At 50.8% G+C, this 16,739-nt stretch overlaps 1 protein-coding gene across 4 annotated transcripts in view; it reads right to left on the bottom strand.

Annotated features, from left to right (window-relative positions):
- Positions 1 to 15,358, bottom strand: part of KDM4B (lysine demethylase 4B) — a 72,572-nt gene extending 57,214 nt beyond the window's left edge. For 3 of the 4 annotated variants that reach the window (XM_032092589.1, XM_032092591.1, XM_032092592.1), the window contains exons 1-5: positions 15,294 to 15,358; positions 5,078 to 5,234; positions 3,955 to 4,130; positions 2,964 to 3,078; positions 1,521 to 1,714 (exon numbers count right to left, since the gene is read on the bottom strand). In XM_032092589.1, coding sequence (XP_031948480.1) covers positions 1,521 to 1,714; positions 2,964 to 3,078; positions 3,955 to 4,130; positions 5,078 to 5,218 — 626 coding nt within the window. In that variant the 5' untranslated portion in view covers positions 5,219 to 5,234; positions 15,294 to 15,358. Of the gene's footprint in view, positions 1 to 1,520; positions 1,715 to 2,963; positions 3,079 to 3,954; positions 4,131 to 5,077; positions 5,235 to 9,452; positions 9,616 to 10,419; positions 10,956 to 15,293 lie in introns of those variants that run through there. The other variant, XM_032092590.1, reaches the window with a different exon arrangement.
- Positions 15,359 to 16,739: the final 1,381 nt, after the last annotated feature.

Genomic DNA, 16,739 nt, shown 5'->3' with positions numbered 1-16,739 from the left:
GGATGGAAAAACCCAACCCAAACCTCAGATCAGCTGCTCTCACCCCTCCTGGAGCTGCCCACTCCTGCTGGGACTGTGCTGGTGTCCCTGTGTTCCGTGGGCAAAGGGGATGAGGAGCTTCCTGTGGGCTTTGGCACCATCTGCTGGAGATGGGACCAGGAAAATGGGCTGGAATGAAGGGATTCTGGAGGAAAAACTGACAGGATCCAAACTGAGAGAATCATGGAATATCCTGAGCTGGGAGGGACCCACAGGAATGATCCATTCCAAGCCCTGGCCCTGCACAGACACCCCAAATCCCACCCTGGGCATCCCTGAGAGCGCTGTCCAAATGCTCCTGGAGCTCTGGCAGCCTTGGGGCCGGGCCCATTCCCTGGGGAGCCTGGGCAGTGCCCAGCAGCCTCTGGGGGAAGAACCTTCCCCTGAGAGCAGTCACATCCCAGTCATAACCCAGAAATACATTTCTGGAGTTCAACCTTGTTTAACAGAGGCATCACAAGAGATTCTGCAAAATCCTCGTGCCTTGGACGGCAGCAGAGGATCAGGAATGCTGGGAAACAGATTTCATGACGTGTTGGAAGATTTTTTTAATTCCCATTCATGTTTCACAGATTCAGCCCCTCCTTCCACCCCTTTCCAGGCCTGGAAAAGAGCACTGGAGCCATTCATTCAGAGTCTGCTGGCTCCTGGGGGCTTTTACGTGCCACAGGCACCAACACCCGGAGCCACTCAGAGTCACCAGGGACCCATAGCCCTGAGAGGTAGGAGGATCTCGTCTGCCACGGCCCGGGCACGGTGACAGCAGAGCCTCCCTGTGACATTTCAGCTCTAATTTGCACGCAAATGTCAATATTTATTAGTCACATCAAGATCTTCAGCAAAGCTCCCCTGGGTTGCTGAGCCTCTGCACTTATACTTTGAAATTGCTTAAAAAAAGAAGAATATTGGCTCTTGGTAACTTATTCCAGACTTCCTACGTTCTTCATTTCATCCTTAACTATCAACTGCTTTTGTGAAAAGTTATTTCCAACCAGTCTATGCATCAACAGTGCTGAAAAACGCTTTACCATCAGGCCAAAAAATGACCATGGAAAAGTAACCTTTTAACTTAACTTGTCCCTGGAGCTGTGAACATATTTATGTATTTAAATAATGGAAATCTGAAAGTAACAGATGTTTCCTGCCTAGAGCACAGTGCAAGAACAACAGTGTTTCACTATTACAGTGCCTCTGAAGCATCCACACATTCCCATCCCCATTTGCTCTCCTGTGCATTAGACTGCAAAAATCCCCAAGTGAGGAAATCTGGTTTTAATCGTGATGTCAACAAGTCTCCCTAATCCTCCTGAAAGTCAGGAATTAGGCCTCTGAGCAAGCCAGCATGAAAGAAAGTGAAATTGCTTTTAAATGTAGAGTAGGAGAGGAGAGGAAAAAATGGGAATTGAGAGATTAGGTAAACCTGATGGAATTTGGTAGCTGTGGAAAGGGTATTTTAGGGGTATGCAAGAGCCCTCACTCACCAGGATTTGGGCTCCCCAAAATGCAAGTAGTTGATGCTGTACAGATCCATGTCCTCTGTATGCCAAGCAAAAGTTGTCTTCCACATCCCGAAGTAGAGGTAGGGAGTGTTCACACCCTCTATGATGATGCCACACTCGTGCTCCACCATGTCCAGGAGGGTGTTCAGATTGCCAATGTTCCATTCATCCACGTCCTGGAACCCAACAGAAATGGTTTGTGCTGGGAAATGGCAGAACAACCACAGCCCACAGCTCCCTCTCAGTGCCTTGGAGTGTGGAGATAATGGTGTAACCTGCATTAATTTAACACCTCTCTGCTTCCAGAAAGGTTTATTTAATGTTCCTCTCTGACCACAAGCACGAGGGAGCTCCAGCACTCTGATGAGGCTCTTGCACTGCGCAATACCCCACTATTAATTAACTGTTCTGGTAATGAACACAGCATAAACTCAGGGTAAAACACCCTTCTCTCAGATGCTCTTCCCCTGATCAGAACCACCTCAATGTGGCCAAAGGGGCAGAAGCTTCTACCTCAGCTCAGGTAAAAACAGGGAAACCATCTGGAGAACAGTTGTGCTTGTGCCTGGTTGTGTCCCACCACTGATCACAGCACAGAAAGGATGTGATGCTCCCATCCCAGCACCAAATCCTCTGGATCCCTGTGATGTCCATGGCTCTGAGGACCTCAGATATCTCTGCTTATTCTAATCAATCCCATATTAAACCATACAGATAATAAAGACACTTGTACATTCACACACAATCAGACATCACACCAAAGAAGGCCACTTTCCACTCAAAAGAAAACTACAGAGGAAGAGATTTAAATTATCTGCCGAAAAAGAGTAAGAAGAGAGAAACCTTTATCATTTACAGAATTACTTGAAGCAGAGAATGACATTTCACCAAGGAAAAGCTTAAACAACTTGAATTGTAAAATAATTCAGTGTACAGGTGCATTGTATCCTAATGGAGCTGCCTACAAAGAAAAAATCCAAATGCAAATAATTTAAAATCCAAATGCAAATAATTTATTTATGTTAAGAATCAAAAAATAATTCTGATAAAGCACCACTTCCTTGAAATGCTGCTTTTTTTCTGGCTTTCTAAGGAGCTTCAACAGAAATCTCTATTTTAATCCCTTATAAAAGAAACAAAGCCCAAGCTATAGATAATTTTTTGCCACAGGCTTAATAAGAATTTGTTTAAATCACACTTCTCCTTAATTTTCTACTAAAAGTCAGCTTTTCACAGCTTCCACTGACATCCTGAATCTCAGGGGAAGTTCAGTCCCAGTTTTGTAATGAGGAGAAAAAAACAAAGGTATTGGGGTTTTTTCTAGGGTGGCTACGTCAATGAAACTCTGAATTACTGCTCCTTAATGAGAGCAGTGCAACAAAGAGTCCATGTCTAAAATAAACAAAGGAGAAGCATTGCACTTACTGCATCATACAGGGAGCCACTGATATCAGCCCCATAAATGGGAGACACAAATGTGAGATTCTTCCAGTACTTGCGCTCCAGGTCTTCAAAATCCTGGTGGCGAGGGGTGCAGTACCTGCCAGGAACACAGGGATGTGAGGAGTCCTGAGAACACCCAGCACACACCACCACTGACAGCAGCAGGGGTGTCAGAGCAGGCCCCCCCAGGAGGTGCTGAGAGTGAATTTCATCTTTAATTCATAGAATTTGCTGCCTTTTCCACCTCTCCACAAACCCTCTCGGGGCAGGCTGACTGACAGGACGTGCAGCACCACATCTCCATCCCACAGAAACGTGAGGTGATGTTATCCCACAGGGAGCTGAGGGCAGCTGGAGTTCTCAGGTGCCAGAAAAACTCCAAAGCTGATTATGGAGTGGTTTGGGTTGGAAGGGACCTCAAAGTTCACCCAGTCCCACCCCCTGCCACAGGCAGGGACACCTTTTAAATATCCCATTTAAGTCCACCCTCCTTCAGCTTAAAGCCATGACTGCATAATCTCAGTACTGATTAAAACCCAGGGAACTCCGGAAAACTCCCGACTCTGGAAACAGGATGCAACTGCAGTTGGCACATCCCAGCTGGCTGAAGTGCTCTGCAGAGTCCCCAGTATCAGCCCAAGCACTCCAAGGCATTTGTATTTCTACCCCAGCCATGGAACACCTTTTCCAGAACAGCCAAGAGATCCTTTTTTGGTCCCAAGCCATTCTTTTCAGGAAGATTCTCAGCCAAATACTTGAACAACCTTTCTACACCAACTCCCAGAAAAAGATCCGAGATACACCAAAACCCACCAAGTTACAAACTTGCTTGAGACTCAAGAAAAAGCAGTTTCCCCCAAAATGCTTCACATTTAACATGGCTATGTTTCCTTGTCAGCTCGTTTCCAGAAAGAAAAGCTTCCCGTGAACTGCCCCATGCCCAGTTTGAAGCACAGCCCTCCCACCCACGCACTTCTCGCTGTTGGCCAGGCGCCGGTACTCGCCCACGGTCATGGGCTTCTTCTGGATGTTGTACTGGGTGAAGAGCCCCGACTGCCCCGTGACCACCTGCTGGATGGGGGCTGGGATCACCATGTCATCGATGTCATCGTACGTCCGCCGGGGCTTCCACTCCTTGGGGGGAATCACCTGGGATTGCGGGGGAGAACAACAAACACGGCACTTGTTACAGAAACTGCAGGCCGAGCTGTGGATTTTGGTGGGCAGGGCTCCTCCAGGGCAGGATGGGCTCAACCTCCCTTACAGGGCTCTGAACTGCAGCTGCAAGAGAGACACAAAACTGACCTGGAATGCTCAGATTAATCCTACAAGTAAAGCAATTTCTTTACAACATCTGGAAGTCAGCAACAAGCTTTATTAAAATAATCTCCCTAGCAGAGTCCTGGAAGGTAATTGCTTGTACACTTGAGTGGACAAGGAAACATTCCACAGAGAGCTCTTCATCAATAGCCAGCTCTCTTTAGAGCAGCAATAAACCCAGTAATTGACCTATGTTTTAGAAGAAATAAGAATTATTTCATGCCTAACAGCTTTATTTCTCCGCTGTGCTTTATTAAGTCCAGCTAAATATCACTCCTAACAACTCCCTGTCAGAACAAATGATCTCATCAGCCTGTGGTGACATGGCCACAGAAATACCCCTTCTAATCACTTAGTCCTGGATTTTTCCAAGCAGTTCTATGTCAGGTACTGGAATTTAGAAGCTTCACACGAAAAGTTCTCATAACCAGAGGGTGCTGGGCACTGCCCAGGCTCCCCAGGGAATGGTCCTGGCCCCAAGGCTGCCAGAGCTCCAGGAGCCTTTGGACACCATTCTGGGACAGGGTGGGGTTGTTGGGGTGTCTGTGCAGGGCCAGGAGCTGGACTGGATGATCCTGTGGGTCCCTCCCAACTCAGAACATTCCATGGCCCTACAAAAGCCCTGTAACTCCTCTCTTTTCCTCTCTCCACAACCAAAACAGAGATTCCAGGTACCATTCTCCTTGTGCTCAACTCCACGAATCCAAACGGCTCCCGAGTGGCAGGATCTGCACCCCTGGAGAGGGCAGCTCCCCCTCCCTGAGCAGACTCCTCACCTTGGCCAGCCCTGCCCGGTGAGCTCCCTGGGACTCCATGTAGGCGATGAACTTGCCGAAGTCGCGGAACTCCTCCAGCGTGGGCCGGAAGGTCATGATCTTGCAGCCAGGGTTCTGCGGGCTCGGGTTTTCCGACCCCATAGTTCCAGTCCGGTGGCTGGAGAGGGGAAACAGAGGGACAAAGGAGGAAAAGGGGCAGAAAAAGACACTGGTTAAAACCTTTGGTCTTTAACTCCCAACTTTAATGAGTTCCACAGAAAGCCTGGAGAGATTTTTCATTTTCTCCCTCTACTCCCACAAGGAGGGATTTGTAAGAACCACCCTCTAACATGGATATGAGGAGCTTCTGACCAAAAATCCACTTAGTCAGGAACTCCCGATACCAGGATCACCCGAGAGCTCAGAGGGGGGCCAAATAGAGACCATGGGCTTAACATCTTCCCCCAGTCCAGCACAGAAAGCGGTGCCTCATCAGGATGGTGTCCCAAAAATAACAACTTCTCACCACCTTCAGCACTGTCAGCGTGCAGAACTTGCCACCCTGCAAATAAGATGCGCGACTCCAAAACATCCAAAACAAACTCTCAAACAACTCGGGATGAAATCACAATCTTTTAAATGGCCTTCTTTAAGGTTATGCTGGAAATCTGTAAGGGAAATAAAATGTTTCAGTGGCATTTCAGTTGCAAATATCGCCACGAGGGCGTCCTCCGCGCCGGAGCAGCGGCTCCCGCACCCCGAGCGCTCACGAGATGGCAGTGCTGGGCTGCGGGAGGATGAAAGCGACGCTGGGAAACGCGTCCAGCGTGGCTTTTAAATCCGAGCAAAGCAATTGAGCATTTAAACCGATTTCAAACTAGCCAAGCAGTATTCCAGATGCTCCTAGAAGTACTCGTAGCGCTAGGAAAACACAAAATAAAACAGGGAGCGCTCCCAGATCTGTGTTTGAATGGGTGAGTGTGGCACAGAACTCGCTCCAGAGACAGCAAGTGCTCCCAGCTTCTGGAATTAAAACCAGCATTGCACACTAATGTGGACAGATTCCACACTCAGGGCACCAAGGCTTAGTTTTAACTGGGTAAAACTTTTCATTTCAAAGTCACATGAACAGTTTTGAGTGAAATCTTAGAAACCAGAAAACATTAGAATTTTACAGAGTAACTTCTATGTAAATTTGTTTCAAAACAAGGATCTGCAAGTCTTAAGCCCTTCCCCAAGGCTTCCATAAAGGAATTTTATGCATAAAATCACAGTCAGAAAAGCCCTTCTCAAGACAGGAGCCAGAGATGCAGAGCCCAGTCCAGAATAAAATCAAATTAGGAATCCCAGTATTGCAGGAAATCCCAAAGCAAAACCAATTGGGGGAGAAAAATACCATTTCACTCCCTTCACCCCAACAGGTATTTCCAATTCCCAACAGAAATTGTTGCTGTTTGGAAGCAAAAGGGCCCTTTAACCAACCCCTCCATCTTCAGGGTGGCCCTGCCCAAGGAGATTCCCAACCTTGCCAAACAAGGAACAAAAATTGCCTTTTAAGAACAAAAATTACTGTTTCAGGGTCAGCACTTCAGGAGAAACAGCAGATTGATCCATGCCCATGGGAGCGATTTCCTACACTACTGTTTTGCAGGAATACAAAAAGGAAACAGCATCTCCAACCCCTGGGATGAACCACGGGAGCTGGGGACCCATCTGCCAGAGGTTTCCAAAGACAAATGTGGATCCCCAGGAAAAAGGAGCTGAGCAGGGAGAAAAGGTGGCTGTGTGGAGAAGTGGGACATGGAGAGAAGCCATCCCCAAAGCCCTGCTCCAACACAATCTTCCCGGGAATACTTGAGCTATTTTTAAGCAGGGTCTGGAAATGCCATGGGAGCCGAGGGGAGCGGGAAGCCCCACCAGGCTCCTCGGGAGGAGCTGGCTCAGGAAAGGCGCCTGAATTCCGTCCTGAGGAGGAGCTGTGCCAGCACCATCTGCTCCAGAGAGGCCTTCCCAGGATTTGCAGCTTTGCCCACAACCAGGGGGAAAAACAAACAGTCAAAGCCAGGCTTTATCCCATCTTTTCCTCAAGATTATCTCACAGAATTCCAATTTTTAGTCAATAAACTCGAAGCAAAGAGTTCAAAATACATGCTCCAGTAAGAAAGGGAGATCAAAAACTACTTCATGCAAAGCTTAATCAATTAATTAAAGGGTAAAACTACTTCCTGCAAAGCTTAATTAATTAATTAAAAGGTCTACTGCCTCAATACAAGCAGCATCACCTGGCACTCTGGAATTCTGTAGTGCAGAGACAGCAAAGCACAAGATCTTTCCATGTTCAAGCCCATCTAAAGAACATTTCAACACCTACCCTAGATAATGTACATTTAGCTAATCAAACTAATTAAGCTATTACAATAAAATGGCCATGGAGCTCATGGAAGGGAGAATCAGTTCCATGACCTCAGTGAGACACAGGAGCTTCCCCCACCGGCCCCAGGAGCTGGAAACACCCAGGACACAGGGAAAGCTTGGGGAGAAGAGAATTTCTTTCCCAAGTGCTTCCCACGTGGCAGCACTGATGTGTTTTGGAAAAGCAGTGCCAGGATTCAGTGTCACCTCCACCCCAGCTCCTGGGATCACACGGGACACGAGGCCAAGGCAGCGGGACAAGCCCAGGGCTGCGGCTGCAGCTTCACGTGGGATTTTCAGGAGATGGCCTCAATTAAACAGTGCCCTAATGAGCTCTCAGCATCACGGAGAGATTCCACAGCAGAATCCGACTATTCTGAGAACACTGAGAGCCCCTTTCAGCCCCAGCAGTGCTGCGGGTGAGGGCGAGACGGGAACAAACCCTTCTCTCAATACTGAAAAGGAGGATTCTGCAGTCAGAGCCCCCATTAGCTCCTGAAAAGAAGAGTGAAGGTATTTTTCTCAGCTGGATACATTCTGTTTCTTTGTAAGAGAGTAACAACCTGAAATATTATGAAAACCTTCTAATTTTCAACCATTGTGAGGAAGCACTAAAACTTGTCTCCAGAGGCATGATCTCGGTGCACACAAAGAACTGAGTTTTAATTTCAATGACTTTTACATGAGACTTTTCCCTTCCAAAACTGATGTGAACCAAGACACTTTTGCAACTGAAATCCTGCACCTGTTGGCTGAAACCTTTGTACAGCAGAGAAAAAGTCCAAGACACCCAGCTGAGATCAATGACTCGAGCTTGCTAAAGGACTTACAGGACTGGGAATCCTTCTTCCAGGAAAAGGCTTGGGACTTCCAAGCAGTTCCCTGCTGCTGCCCCACTATTGATGTCGGCAGAGCGGATAATGCCAGCTCATTCTCCTGCACTTGTCAGCCAGGGGTGACTTTGACTAAAATAGTGCCTGTCAGTGGAAGCTAACGTGGCTTTAGGCAGCAGCACTGGGGCCCAGTCCTGCCCCACTCCCAGGGCAGCGAGCAGCAAACTGGTGCTGCTGGTTGGCTGCGAATGCCCCGTCATCGATCCGGGCTGGAGCAGCGACACACGGCAGCACTGAGGGCACAGCGCGCGCTTTGTTCACACAGCAACATCAGAAAACCATCTCTGATCCTGCTAAACAAAGTTAATTCTCAATTTCTCCACAGACCAGAACACAAGTTCCTGCAGAGCCCTCTGAAGGAGGCACCAGGTCTCAGGGTAAAGCTGTACCCTGGTGATGAAGAAGACCCTGCTACCCTGCGCATGACACCACCAACGTGGAACAAACCCACTCCTGAACCAACAACACCCCACAGGATTTCCCTTGGGCTGTGCTGGAAAGGGCCACAAAGACTCATGGAAATACTCTCCCAGCCCTGCAAGCTGCTGCCAGCTCTGGGCACCCCGGTGAGGCTGCACGGGAGTGGGCACGGACTGGCACGGGTACCACACCCTGCTGAGGGGAGCAGAACCCCGAAATTCCACGGGATAAACAAAGCTCCGGCCACAGCGGGAAGCAGGAGGAAATCTCCCAGCAGCACAGACTTGGATGGGGACTGAGCTCCCACCCGTGGCCGTTTGTTCCTCTGCTGTGCCCAGGGATCGCCTGTGGTGCCACGGAACAACGAGACCTGGGACGGCTCCGGCTGCAGGGCTGGGCTGGAGGGGCAGGACTTGCAGGGAGATGGGGCAGAGCCACCAGCCCAGACACAGCCTCCAAGTGTCAGACATCCGAGGCACAAAATCAAACCAACAAAACGCAGGTTTTAAGTGTGCCTGGATTAACTTCTCCTGCCTCACTTAGTATTTGAGGCATTTCCCCAACAATAATGAGAACCCTGCTCATGAAAAACTCCTTTAAACTTTCTCTTAACTCATTATTTAACTGCTAAATCCTGCACACAAATATTAATGGAAACCTCATGTGTTTATCTGAAATGGCATTTTCTGATGAATTAGGCTGGAACACAGAGGGCAGATCCTTCTATTTCCATCTACTTCCTTTCTCACTAAGCCAACAAATTACTCTGATTTCCATCAATTCTCACGGACCAGGCTCTGTCCAAAGCTTCTTAGCAGAATCAAAGACAAACTTCTGCAAGACATCAGGTCTGTGTATAAGATAGACTACTAAAAGCTATAATATTCATATGTATATTAAAACTATCATGGTTATGTGGTGTAAGGATAACTGAGACAACTTTCCTTCCTTCCCCTCTATTCCCAAGAATCAAATTCCAGCATTTAGACAAACAAAGTGTAAACGTTCAAGTTTGAAGTTTGGTGTTGTTCAGCCCAGTTTTAAACAACTGTACAATTACAGCAAGGATTTAAACTTAACACCGTTTCCCCCCAACTATTTATATATTCAATTCATATCATTTTTAACATTCAAATTGCTTTGATTTCTGCATAGCCTCCATAAAGGCTAAATAAACATAACAGAGGAAATACTTGGGAAAGAGGAACAGAGACAACATTCCCATCCTGCACAGGGATGAAGATCTACAGTGCTTGGGATTTGATAAATTGAGAGTTATTTTCTATTAAATTTTACACTCCACAAGGCTCCTCCGCAATTCCAGATCCTCCTGTACTTGAAATCAAGCAGCATATGTAGCTCATTAAAGGAAAATAAAATTTTCCCTCAAAACACCCTCTTTGCTGTAGAAGTGCACAGTTACACATTTCTCTAACAGCAAAATTATTTAGTCACAAACGGTATTTAAAAGCAAAAAAAAAAGGTGGTTACATTTAAGAGCAATAAATCTGGATGACTTTAAAACAGTTTATTATTGCCTGAGGCAAGGTAGTTAGCATGTAATGGTTATTTCTGACTAAATCCAGATCAGAACCTCAAAAACTCAGAAGTTTTACTGAACAGGCAAGATAAACTCACCCTAAAACCACACAGATCAGTTCACAAACCACTGCTGGGGCCCAGTCTCACCCAGGACTGCAGGAACCTCAGTTTGCTGCATGGCACGAGTTATCTCTGCTGCATTTTATTATCTTCACTGGATTTACTGCAAGGCTTTAGGAGTATTTCAGAAACAACTTCAGAAATAAGCATTTAAAAAGGCACCTCATGCGGACTGAGCCCGTTGAATCTGAACAAGAATTCCAAGTTTTAACCCGTGGCACCTCAATCCAAGGCAGCAGCACTGCAAATGTTAAAATAAAGCAGCCCATAGTCTCTTATTCTTAGGGGAAAGAACATCAGAAAGCTTGCAAAGCAAACAGGAACCTCGACTACTGCAGTGCTTTGCCCAAAAGGTAATTCCTGCATCAGATTAATACCTTAATAAGGACTAATTCCCAGTTTTCCTTCCATAACCCTGCCAGAACGACAAGCCTGGAGTTCTCAGTAACTTGCCCAACTTCTCTAAGCTCCTTTAGATTTTTATAACAAAACATTTCAACAAATTGGGTTGTCTGAGGCGTTTTTGACTATCCTGCCAATATAAAACGAAGCCCTTGGCTGCTTTTGTGCCCGAGGTGCTGCCCGGGCTGGGTGTGACACACTGACCCACATTCCAGCTCCCGGCACATCCAGCGCCAGGGAATCGCCGCCGAGCAGCGGCAGCGGCGGCTCGGGGAGCCCGGCACGGCTCCCGCAGCTCCCGAGGAACCTCAGCGCCTGCCCCGCACAGGGCGGGGAACCCCCCGGCTTCTCCCAGCTCACACCCATTTCACACCTTTTAGCCCAAACTGCAACTCAAGGAGTGACAATTTAAAACCGAAATCGAGCCCAAACCTTCAAGGTGAAATGAGACAATTTGAATCTCTCTGAGCTCAGTTTTATCCAGGTCTCTCCGGAAGCTGCAGCTCCAAACCTGACACACCCCTCCCAGGCAAAGCTGTGCTGCTTGTTCTGCCAACAGAACTGAGATCAAATATGGGAAACTTCATAAAAACTTCTTATCTGCACCAAAAAACTCACCAAACGCCTCCCCGTTGCCCTGGGGGTGTATCCAAAATCGTGAAGGAATAGCAGAAAATCTCAGAAATCACTTAACCCCCCCCCACCAACTTCCAACATGCATTTCTTGGGCCATATTCAAATGCAGGATTTCTAACAGATTTAGGGAACAAAAGGGCAATCCTACATTCTTCAAGAATCCGGGAATTGTGGCTTGTTCGTGAGCCTTATGAAGCAGCAAAGAAATATAAAAATAATGAAGCTTCAGGTCACTGCTGCCATGAGTGAGGCACACACAGACCAAGGAAGGGCAGAATATAAATGTGTTCTCCTGTGTAATCCAGTAAGAATATGATTGAGGAACTCTGTCATTCATAAAGGAGAATTATTTACTCCATGAAAATATAAATGAAAATAAGTACCTTAATTAAGCCACGGTAGCAAATGACTCTATCCCTAAGCTGTGACAAGACAGAACAAATTTGGTCCAAAACAAAGGTTAAAAAGAGGAAATCTTATTAAGCAGTGATCAGTTTAGTGGAGAACACTGAAAATGGAAAAACGCTTTTCTCATCCAGTGATAAGACATTAATATCCCCCAACCTGTGTGAAATGAGAGGATTTCTGCCAACATTTTGCAGGACTCCAGGATTTCAGTTGCTACTGCAAACGGACAAACCCTCTTGAATTCTTTACCAGATGACAAATAATTATTTCCAGCAGCGCCTTGTGCAGCCCCGGAGGATCCCAGTGGCATCCAAATCCATTAAGCAAATCCCTCACTTGTGGTGACATATTTAGCTGTCATCCATCTTTGCTATTAACAGATGCTCCAGTGAAGGAACGCGGAGCAGCACAGGCACTGCAAACCCTTCCCCAGCACACCCTGAACCCTGAAGTGAGTCAGGAAGGGGGGGAAACCACCAGTCCCGAGTCCTCCTGTACTGCCCAGAATTAATTAAGGAACACCAAGTTTCTCCTGACTGCCAAGAGCTTTCCCTCCCCGCTGCCTGGGTGGCTCAGCCTGCAGCTCACAGTGATTATTTCTGCTCTCAGGTGAATTCCCTGCTCTCAAAAATGAGATTTAAACTCGCAAGGTGAATCAGAGCCTCCTGATGCTGACATTGTTTGCTGTAGTGCAGCTGGACATCCCAGGAGGAAATAAAACAACTCTGCATAAATGTAAAATCCCCACAGTGCCTTTCCAGCAGGGCTGGCCAAACTGGTTTTCCCAACTTGAATCAAATTTCTTGTGACCTTTTATATGGAAATAGCTCAAAGTTTTCAGGAGCTGCCTGTATTTTGGGTGATCTAAAACACCTACAGAGCTGGGAACTCTCACTTTATCTGTTAAATCTTTCTCTGGTGAATGACACGAGTTGAGGTGAGAACTGTTTCCAGTGAGAGCATCACTGTGCCCACAGCTCAGGTTAACAGGTGAGTACCTCCCATGGACCAGTAACCAGGATTATCTAAAGGAAATGGGTGGGATTCCCCCTGAAAGTGCATTTTGCTGTTGACTTCCCATCAAAAGCTGGTGAAACCCCTCATGTGTGTAAGGTTTTACCTATAAAAGCCCATGTTCACCCTAAAGCCAAACTTGGAAAGTCAGACCTGTGTACTTTGGGTCTTTACCAAAGTGTTCTGACTTACTGACAAATCTGACTCCTTTTATATATTTTATATATGTATAAAAATATTTTTATGTCCTTTTGTATATATATTATATATTTTATACATAATTTTTATATATAGGACCATATATATTCTGGTCCCACTGGACCAGTTAAGGGAATTATCTCTTTCCAATCAGCATAAAAAGGAGAAAGAACAATCCCCCATGGAGTGTTAGACAGAATTTTCCTGTCAAAAGATGCTCCAGTGAGTGTTTCATCCATGAACATTAGCTCTGGAACAAGGAATCACTTTACATCCACCTACATCTCCTTTGCATGGGAGGAACTCCTGTCTCCAATGAGACAGGAACAGCCCTGGTTTCCTTTAGGATTCCTTTTGGCACTGCAGGAGTAGGTCAACCTGCCCCAACTTCCTTCTCTTGTTACAGGGAAACCCAAGAATTGGGAACTTGCTGTCACAGAGCAGTTACTGGGTCCTCCAACAGTTACTTGATGTAATTGCTGAAGTGTAACTGTAAGTTTGCGATTCTAGGCTTAAGGTTTCCCCGAGTCTGTGAATTTCAATGAAACAGGAAAAGGAAACAGATGAGAAAAAACCGAAAGTTCCCAGGAAAGAAGCAATGTTGTGGGTGAAATGCTATTAGGTTTCAGACGGACAGAGCTCCTTAAAATTAACTATTTTTGGTTAAAGGAAACTTAATTTTGGGAGGGTCAAGCTTGATATAACACAGATTTACACTGGCCCAGCACACACGAGTTACAGAGCAAAAAACCAGTGTCCCAGGCCAGAAGAGCAGCACAGCCCCTGCAAGTGCCCAGCAGGGCCCAGTCCCTGCAGCAGCTTTATTAAAATACAGAAGGAGCACACGTAAAGCTGAACCTCATCAGTGACTTTCATTCTTCAATACCAAGGTGTCCAAAGCAGCCTTTCTGCAACAGCCCTGGCTCCTAAGCAGCTTCAAAACCAAGAACTCCAGGAAAGCCAAGAACCACCTTTGGATGAATCACAGAATGTCCTGAGCTGGGAGGGACCCACAGGGATCATCCAGCCCAGCCCCTGGCCCTGCACAGACACCCCAAATCCCACCCTGGGCATCCCTGGCAGCGCTGTCCAAACGCTCCTGCAGCTCTGGCAGCCTCGGGGCCGGGACCATTCCCTGGGGAGCCTGGGCAGTGCCCAGCACCCTCTGGGGAAGAACCTTTCCCTGAGATCCATCCCAACCCCCTGATACAGCTCCAGCTGTTCCCTTGGTCCTGTCCCTGCTCCCAGAGCAGAGCTCAGCATCTGCCCCTCTGCAGACCCTCAGGAAGGGTTTCTGAAGAGTTCCCCTTCCACCACATCCCACATCCCATCCATCTTCTATCTGTTTCTGCAAACAAGAGCAGCTGGAACCCGGGGAAGTCACCAAAGCGTGACCGGACACACAAATTCTGCAGCTCTCGAGTGTTTCGGGGCTGGGCACCCCCGTTCCCCCTGCCCGGGGACACGGGAGGGGCTGCGCCGGGGGGTCCCGCTCAGGCCAATAATACCACACACATGTACAAGTAATACAGGAATTTCAAGAAAGAAAAACAGAAGAAAAGAGCTTCGGTTTGGCCTCAGACTTTGACAGTCTCCGGAGGAGGAAAATAGAGATAAAAGAGCCAAACCCCACGCCGGTGTCACGTTCCTGCCCCTGGTTTTCCCAGCACGGAGCGTCCGTACCGAATCACGGACCCAGCGGCAGCTTTTGCTCGCCCCCAACCCACGGCCCCGAGCCGAACCCCCGGAATCGCCATTTATCCACGTTTATGGCCCAAATCCCCGCGATGGCGGTGAATCACCGCCGGCAGCCCCGGGGTGCGGAGAGCCCCGGGCCGCCCCTCGCACCGCACAGCCCGAGCGGGCCCGGGGACTCGGGGGGTCCCACCCACACAAAGCGCGGCGGCGCCGGGGGTGCCGGGCCCGTCCCGAGCCCGGCCTGCGGAGGAGGCCGCGCAGAGGCTGCGGCCGGCGGGGCCAGAAGGGAGCGGCAGCGCCGGGGCCGAGCCGGGGAGCGGCGGGGAAGGGGCTCGGGCCGGGAGGGGCGGCGGGAGCGGGCCGGGCGGCCCGCGGGGGGCGCGGTGCGGAGCTGCGGGGCGCGGGGGCGGCGCGGGGGCCGCTCGGGGCCGGGCCGGGGGCGGCGGGGCCGGGCCGGGGGCGCGGGGGCGGCGGGGGCGCGGGGCCGGCCGTACCTGCGCGCGGGGCCCTCGGCGGCGCGGGGGGCGCAGCGAAGGGGGGGCGCCCAGGCGAGCGCAGCGCCCCGCGGCCACCACCTGCGCCCGCCTCCCCGCCGCGCCCATTGGCCGCGCGCGGCAACGCCCTCGCGTCCATTGGCCGCGCTAGCGGTGACGGACGGCGGGTCCAGCCAATGGTGAAGCCGCTCGCCGAACAACAAGGCGAGCGCGGGCGCCGATTGGCCGGCGGCGCCGAGCGGCGGCCCGCCCACCGACGGGCGGGGCAGCAGGGAGCGCTCCCGTCGCTCAGGCGCTTTCCGCCAATCGCACGGGGTCATTGGCTACCGGCGGCCCGCCCCCAGCGGCCATTGGGCGAGGCGGGAACCGGGCGAGCGCTGATTGGCGGCGCGCGGTGCCCGTCGGGCGCGGGGCGGGGCGGTGAGGACGTGAGGAGCCGCACAGCGCGGGGCGGGGGCGCTGCGGCCGCGCTGCGCCAATGGGGGGCGCGGGGAGCGCGCGCGCCCCCGCGCGGCCGGGCGGGGCACGGCAATGACCGGGGGGACAGCGGGACCGGGGGGACGGCAATGACCGGGGGCACGGCAATGACCGGGGGGACAGCGGGACCGGGGGCACGGCAATGACCGGGGGGACGGCAATGACCGGGGGGACAGCGGGACCGGGGGCACGGCAATGACCGGGGGGACAGAGGGACCGGAGGCACGGCAATGACCGGGGGGACGGAAATGACCGGAGGGACAGAGGGACCGGGGGGACAGAGGGACCGGGGGCACGGCAATGACCGGGGGGACGGCAATGACCGGGGGGACAGCGGGACTGGGGGGACGGCAATGACCGGGGGGACAGAGGGACCGGGGGCACGGCAATGACCGGGGGGACGGCAATGACCGGGGGGACAGCGGGACCGGGGGGACGGCAATGACCGGGGGGACGGAAATGACCGGGGGGACAGAGGGACCGGGGGGACAGAGGGACCGGGGGCACGGCAATGACCGGGGGGACGGCAATGACCGGGGGGACAGCGGGACCGGGGGGACGGCAATGACCGGGGGGACAGAGGGACCGGGGGCACGGCAATGACCGGGGGGACGGCAATGACCGGGGGGACAGCGGGACCGGGGGCACGGCAATGACCGGGGGGACAGAGGGACCGGGGGGACGGCAATGACCGGGGGGACAGCGGGACCGGGGGCACGGCAATGACCGGGGGGACAGAGGGACCGGGGGGACGGCAATGACCGGGGGGACAGCGGGACCGGGGGCACGGCAATGACCGGGGGGACAGAGGGACCGGGGGGACGGCAATGACCGGGGGGACAGAGGGACCGGGGGGACGGAAATGACCGGGGGGACAGAGGGACCGGGGGGACGGCAATGACCGGGGGGACAGAGGGACCGGGGGGACAGAGGGACCGGGGGCACGGCAATGACCGGGGGGGACAGCGG

This window comes from Corvus moneduloides, chromosome 28, assembly GCF_009650955.1.
Source record: "Corvus moneduloides isolate bCorMon1 chromosome 28, bCorMon1.pri, whole genome shotgun sequence".
Taxonomy (NCBI): Eukaryota; Metazoa; Chordata; class Aves; order Passeriformes; family Corvidae; genus Corvus; species Corvus moneduloides.
Note: the sequence above shows the minus strand (reverse complement) of the source record. Positions and strands in the feature narration are given on the sequence as shown.